Raw genomic sequence first — 8034 nt, 5'->3', positions numbered from 1 at the left:
TCAGAAAAACGTGTTTCACTATTATCAAAGTAACTTTGTTTTATCATAATTAAACACTAAGATATACAAAAGTTTTTCTTTGTGTGTGTTCATGTTTTTACCTTTAACACCTGTATTGTCAGAAAAACGTGTTTCACTATTATCAAAGTAACTTTGTTTTATCATAATTAAACACTAAGATATACAAAAGTTTTTCTTTGTGTGTGTGTTCATGTTTTTTACCTTTAACAACTGTATTGTTAGAAAAACGTGTTTCACTATTATCAAAGTTGGAAAAATCTGGCGAGATTACGATTTTTTCTTTAAAACATATATCACGTGTGTGTGTTTGCATAGATTTTATTACTTGGTTTTATATTTATTTAGAAATGTATACTTTACCACCTTTGTCGACGAGTTTTAGAATCATATAATTCAGTGGACTGAAAGTACTAACCATTGTTTGTTAATTTTCCTAATCTCTTTCTAGATTACAAGTTCTCTTTGTTTCGCACTTACTGGCTGGTGTGGGCTATTCTATTTGGTGCGAGCGTCAACGTTGATTGCCCTCGAGGGTACACAGCAAAGTTTATGTCTAGCGTGTGGGCAATGTTTGCAGTAGTTTTTTTGGCTTTATACACGGCAAACTTGGCAGCCTTCATGATCACCAGAGAGGAATTTTATGATTTGTCTGGCATTGAAGATAAAAGGGTAAGTCTCGTGGAATCTCTTAGTAATTACTGTTGCATCTTAAACTCCATCCTTTCTTAGAAAGCTTTTAAAAAGGAAATACCAAGGATACGCAGGATTCTATCAAGATGATTATAGAAAATTTACATTTGTTTATCAAACTTGTAAAAAACAAGAAAAGTACACTTTGCTCGAAATATTTTATTGTACCTTAATTGTACATGTTTTGACTCTTAGTATATCACAATCTGACTTTTTCAGTCATATCACATGTAGAATAAGCTTCAATAATCCACAGTCTAGACCTCAAGTCGTACCTAATATATAATTAGCTCCGATGTTCTATAGTCTCATTTCTCGGGTTGTACCATAGTTAAAAAGAGCTTTAATATTCCGTGATGTGGCTTCTCTGATCCTACCATGGTTTAAACTTTCATAGTCCGTACTTTAATTATTTTAATGATACTATATGCGCATAACAGAATCCTATAGTCTGACTCCTCTGTTCATTATATATCTAAAATAGAGCCTAACATTCTGTAGTGTATCTTTCCTGGTCGTAACGCAGTTTAAATTCTGATATTCTATCACTAGAGTTCTCTGGTTGTACCACAGTTAAAATTCTGATAAACCATCGCTGGTTTTATCTAGTCATATTATAGTTTAAGACCTCTGATATTTTATCTCCCGTGTCCTCTGTTTTACTGCAGTTTAAAACCTTCATATTCCATCGCCTGTTTCCTCCGTCGTACTGCAACTTAGAATCTTGATATTCTATCGTCTGGTTTCTATATTGTATTAAAACCTTGATATTTCATTGTTTGTTTCCATCATTTGTAGGCAGTTTAACCTTTGTTATTCATTCATCTATGTCCTTTGTTAGAACATATTCTTAAACATGTTATTAATTCGTCTTCGTTCTGTAGTAGTACTATAGGTTCAAACTGTAGTATTCCACCAACTTAATCATCTGTCTGTGCAATACTTTGAACTCTAACCAGACAGATGATTAAGTCGGTGGAATACTACAGTTTGAACCTATAGTACTACTGCAGAACGAACAAGAGGTTCAAGTGATGAGATCGCAATAGTTTGAACTCTAACATCTCATCACTTGAACCTCTTGTTCATTCTGCAGCTTAAACTTTGATGCTACAAAGTCCATTTTCTCTATTTACACCCCATTTTCTACTTTTATAGTCATCAAAAGAGTAAACAAATAATTTATTTTTGAAATAAAGTTGTTCTCATAAAGCAAGCAGATCAAATTAAAACCATACAAATTCATTCCCTACTGATCTCTCTTGGAACCAGGCATGCAAAATGAAATATGCTTGAACCAATGGAAAAACATTAGCAGCAGAGAAGAATGGCAAAACCTTTTTATCTGGCCCGTCCGTAGCTTTTTCAGAACATTAGTATTATGTTTTCATCGTCTTAAGAATTATTTGAAATGCAAACACGTTATGAATTTTTAGTAAATTCCAGACGTTCTGCGGATTTTTCTTATTTGTGAATTTTTAAAATTCTTTTATCTTTCCCAAAATTCTTGGAGGTTTTTCGGTTATGGAATGTTTTTATCAATTTGTGTGTGTGTTTCTGTATATATATGTTTCGATATGCGTTCATTATTCCAACTTTTTTTCATGTTTCATTATTTCAAAGTCCAGTTTCACTGTTCCCTCTTCTGTCTGAGTTTTGCTATACGTTTAGTGTATTAATTTTTATTTGGACATGGCACAATATATAATGTTTGGAATTAGTTTAACATGGGATTAAATTTAACGTTTGCAAAAATAATGTATTTTTAACTAGGATAATTCTTCTTTGTGGACAGATAATAGAAATTAAACCCAGTTAATTTTACTTTGACCTTTTTTTCCCATTCCACCTATGAGAGTGTGCATATTATTGTTAGTCCTGAAGTTAATCGCATTTTATAAGAGTAATGTTCCATCAGTTGCTTTCTTGGAACCGCATCCTCCATCGTCGATCGTGTTCACCATTGCTCGAAATCACAGTTTTCATTGTAAGAAGCTTCTGTGAAGGACAGCAAGGTCAATTTTGACCAAACCTTTTGAGAAACTTTTCACGGACCGGCTACAGAATTCAAAATATAAAAAAAAGCACAAAGTCACTGGAAGTTCATTGAATGACTTAACAAGTGCGTGTTCGATTGATGAGGTTTCGGTTTATTGGCTCGCCATCTTCTTTATAAAACCTTACGTTGATTTCAAGATGTAGCTGGACAACCTTTGACTTTTGTCAATCTGGACGCGTTGGTAGAGGGACAACTCCCTTTCTAATATTTTACACTTCTAATACGGTTACTAGTTTATCGCGTTAATTGTCGTTCCAGCCGGTAGAGGGACAACGTTTTTGGGTTTTAGGCAAAAACCTACACTTTTTTGCTGTTTGCGCTCTGAAGACCAAGGGCATTGTTAATCCAGAAACTTGCCGCTGATCCACCAGATGACGAGGAACAACAACACACTACCAAATTGTAAGGGTTAAAATTATTAAATATTGACTTTTGAATTTTATAAAATTCTAAAACATAGCATATAACTTTTATTGTTAATGTTCTTACTGGTGGCCGATTTAAAACTAAAATGTTTATATCAAACTTTTCTATTTGTTTGGAGAGTTCAGTAACAAGAGCTATCAAGCTTATTGTGAAGATAATACACTTTCTGTCCTTGAGCACTTATATACCCGTTTAACAAAACAATTTTTTTTCGAAAGACTAATAACCTATTTAGTTAAAATAAATCTTCGAAAGTAACTACTCGATCAACTCAAATCGGTAAGTCACAAAAAATAAGTAGTAGTACATGCAATTCAATAGTAATATATATACAATAATATACTGCTGTTCTTAAAACTTTTTCATCTTTATTTTGGCAATCGAAACTAAAGACGAACTGATAAAAGTACATTTAATCAATCAGTGTAAGGAAGCAATCATTGAATGTAACAAAAATCGTAGATCAATAGGAAATGAGACTGAAAGGCATACTTAGACTATTTCATATTAGTTCTATTTCTAATACTTATATATTTTATCGTATAAATCCAGGGAAAGTTTAGTGTTTGGTCTCCGCTGAAGAAGAAACCCATTGGTTTCTGAAGAGTTTTTCTGCGTTTATTAAAACTGTACATTTGTAAACCTGGGATTTGCATCAATATTTATTTGAAAATATGAGAAAATGAGTTTCAGAACCTATGATAATTTTTAGTATCAATCTCGTTGTTAATTCAAAAACTAGTTTCTTGTGTGTGTGTGTTTTTTTTCTTATAGCAAAGTTACATCGGGGTATCTTCTGTGTCTACCGAGAGAAATCGAACCCCTGATTTTAGTGTTGTAAATCCGAAGACTTGCCGCTATCTCACCGTGGAACCTGGTTTCTTGATACAACATTTCTATATCTCCTGTTTAATAAATATTTCACAGCTACATTTGAGTGCTATGGATTTTTTTTTATATATGAAGCACGTTGAATTCGGGCAAGATAGCAGCACTTAGATACGCATTCTCTGAAACTGTTCCGCTTATATAGTGACACGAGTAGTTATTAATTACCAATGCATAGTTACGTGAGTTAATTTGCTATAATCACAGTATTATATATATGTTCAATTATCATTGTTTAATTGAAGAGTTATTTAACATTGTATAGTAACAAGAATACTTGACACTCAATAGTCATAAGGTTAAATAACACTCTCAATTCATCAGGATTATAACCAATAGAAATCATTAGCACTATAGTCACAGGATAATATAACTCTCTATTGAAACATTGATTAGTTATTACTAAAGCTACAGAGTTAAAGTACACTATAATGTCAGACAATAAAATAACTTACAATAAAAACAGTGATTACGTAACACTAAAACCACAGCGTTAGTGTATACTATATAGCCACAGGAAAGTATAACTTTTTATTGAAACAGGAATTATTTATCTCTACAGCTACAGGGTTAAAGTACTCTACATAGTCAAAGAATAACTTACAATAAAAATTGGTATTAATTAACATTACAAACACAGCTTTAGTGCACACTATGTAGTCACAGGAAAACGTAACTTTTATAGAAACAGCTAATACCGATCACTACAACCACAGCGTTAGTGCACACTATGTAGTCACAGGAGATCATAACCTTTATAGGAATAGCAAATGCTGATCACTAAAACCACAGACTCAATGCACACTGTTTAGCCACAGGAAGACGTAACCTGTATAGGAATAGGGGCAAATTAATCACTAAGACCGCAGGATCAATTGTTAAATGTCTTCAAGCTTAAACGCCCATATATATCACGAGATAAATTAACACGTTTAAGGGCGGAGCTTTTTATTCAGTGGGTCTACATGCTGTTCCATGCCAGAAAGCACGTACAATTCTTACCTGGGGATTCAGTGTCTTAAAGTGACACACCCAGAATTCATGTATTTAACCCTACAGACCATTATTTGGACCATCTGAAGAAATTAAATCGAAATGTTAGCCCAAAATCTTTTAGTCTTTATTAACTGGTTAAACTCATGAAACAGCAATGCAGACAAATTGCAGAAAGTAGTTCCGAGCATGCGTCGCAGAGTTGAAAGGTTTTCGAGTCTAGACTTGGCTACACCATATTAGAACAATAATCCCTAGGACTCTACTATATCTCTGAACAGATTTTGCTGAACAATGTGTATAATGAGCCCTTTTTAAAAACAGAATGGAAAGATAAATGCACTCTTTTTTTCTGAAAAAAATAAGAAAACAGACTGGGGTTAATGAATTTTTCGACGGTACACTTTGTGCGTTTCAAACATATTATTATACTTTCACGTCATTTTAATTCACCCGAAACTAGTTGCAATTGATTTTGGTGGTTTTGTCTTTTTCCTTTCTTTCCGTATGTCAAAAACTATTCTTCAAAAATAACATCTCAATGAATCAGGCTAAATTTGATAGATACGTTGAGTTTCAGTCCTCTATCATTTGACTAGAAATAAGAAAACAGCATCTTTGAAACAAAAACAACGAATAGTAATGACAGATAAGAACAAAGATCTAAGTTACCAGGTGGTTAGGGCGCTCGAATCGCAATCTGCTGGTCGCGGGTTCGAATCCCCGTCACACCAAACATGCTCGCCCTTTCAGCCGTGGGGTGTTATAATGTAACGGTTAATCCCACTATTCATTGGTAAAAGAGTAGCCCAACAGTTGGCGGTGGGTGGTGATGACTAGCTGCCTTCCCTCTAGTCTTACACTGCTAAATTAGGGACGGCGAGCGCAGATAGCCCTCGTGTAGCTTTGCGCGAAATCCATAACACAATCCATTTATGATCTTGCACGATCGTTTTATTAAACATTTTCATGACATTTTGTTAATTAAATATCTGTGACAGACTTGAAATAATATATTTCATGTTTTCTCAGATAGGTTTTCGTAAAGTATTGTCGATAATGTTGTGTATGACGGACGTAATCTTTCTTTGATCTGGGATCAGAAAGGGTTTAGAAGTGAAGATTGTACCGAAAGATTCTGCTTTATCAGATTTTCAAACCTCTTGCTGAAACTATAGTGATGTACTAGAAATTTAATTTTTATAAGGGAGTGAGGAGAGCCAATAGTCTTCTAACACTGGATAGCATGATGACCGATTTGCTTGGCCAGTTTCTTAGTAGCCAGTTAACTCTTTGGCAGTTCTATGTAAAAGTCTTGTAGCCCCCCAGTAGCACAGCGGTATTTTTGCGGACTTACAACGCCAGAAATTGGGTTTCGATACCCGTGGTGGGCAAAGCACAGATAGCCCATTGTGTAGCTTTGTGCATTATTACAAACAAACAAAAGTCTTGTATCTATGTTAACATTCGTTATTGTCAATTCTCTGTATGATTTTACAATTCAGTAAAACTGAAATGATAAACTATACTTATAAGTTTCTTACACAAAAATTTAAAATAAGTTTCTATTTTCTTGGGTTATATTTAATGTTTTATTCTAGCTAAAAAATCCTTGGTTGACGGATCCTCCATTTCGTTTCGGAACCATTCCTCACGGTAACACAGAGGCTGTCCTCGAGGATAACAAACCTGAAATGCACAAATATATGAAGAACTTCAACCGGTCCTCAGTGAATCAAGGAGTTAAAGCCGTTAAAAAAGGGTACGACTGTTTATATAAGCCATGAATAATCGGAATAGCTGTATGTGTTTTATAAAAACAGTGTTCTCTACGCAACTGTCAGTTGTCTAGTGAACAAAGTCTCATTCGTAACAGGTAAATATTTGGTATTGTAGATGACAAAGTTTTATTTGTCAACTTTATTCCAATAACTTGTCACCTAGTTCGAGTAAACACATGAATTATTAATGGAGATTGCTTGGCAGAACTGTAAAGTAGCTGCAGGTATGTTTCCACATTTATTAGTTACTTACTTCTACCAAACAGTTTTGACTATATTTTCGGAGACGATAAAGCTAGAACCCCATAGGCAATAGTGTTGCTCTCTTGGAATACAAAATCTTTAAAAGCCATGCAGAAAACCAAAGAAACGTTCCTTCTGCACTCAAACAGTCAAAAGCATTGGAAGTGGTAGTTCAAATTCTTCTGTATTTAATAGGAAAAAAAAACGTTATGTTTAATTCAAGAATTCTCAAAATCAAGAAAACGTTGCAGTAGAACATTACGAAAATGTTGCCTTTACCACAAGTAAACGAGGATATCATGTAAGTTTCTTTTCAGAAACAATACCTTTTTAAGTACTATGTAATGCATTGAAACTAAGTGTGACCTGAAAACGTCTTGAACACATTACCATAAAATCTGGAGAAGCTGTGTATCTTCGTCCTCTTAAATCAAAGTATTTTCATGATGGTTCGGTTGAAAATAAACAGAGGTTGCATCTATCAATTCTATCAAATTAGGCTAATGTAACTATTTGTATTAGTACCATGAATCACGTTCTTATAAACATTGTATCAAACAGCATGGTTTATAAAAAAATTCCATCAATACCTAACAATATTATTTTTTGATTACATATAAAATGCAACTAATTCGGAAATTCGAATTTCATACATAATTTATTGTTATCGACGTTTCGGCTTACGCCTTCACTGTGATGACGTAGTTTTCATAATCTTAAAATCAGTTTTTTGTATAAAAACAACTACAATAACACATAAAAATATAATTTTAGATGCAGATATTTACTTTTAAAATGTAATTTCTCTGATTTGGACTGGCAATATAATCAATCAGAATAAAAGATCTGTATAAAGTTGAACTATATATATATATATATATATATATATACAAGTCGACTCTGCTCCGTAGGGAGTTGGATGCCTTTATCTAT

General features: G+C 33.5%; 1 protein-coding gene across 2 annotated transcripts in view; it reads left to right on the top strand.

The window, feature by feature from the left end:
- LOC106460513 (glutamate receptor ionotropic, NMDA 2B-like) overlaps positions 1-8034 on the top strand; it is an 84715-nt gene that overhangs the window by 70475 nt on the left and 6206 nt on the right. For both annotated transcript variants that reach the window (XM_022387709.1, XM_022387712.1), the window contains 2 exons: positions 470-690; positions 6679-6839. In XM_022387709.1, the coding sequence (XP_022243417.1) occupies positions 470-690; positions 6679-6839 (382 nt within the window). The remainder of the gene's footprint in view (positions 1-469; positions 691-6678; positions 6840-8034) is intronic.

Source organism: Limulus polyphemus, unplaced genomic scaffold, assembly GCF_000517525.1.
Source record: "Limulus polyphemus unplaced genomic scaffold, Limulus_polyphemus-2.1.2 Scaffold34, whole genome shotgun sequence".
NCBI lineage: Eukaryota > Metazoa > Arthropoda > Merostomata > Xiphosura > Limulidae > Limulus > Limulus polyphemus.
The sequence above is the reverse complement of the archived record's forward strand: the minus strand, read 5'-3'. Positions and strand labels throughout refer to the sequence as shown.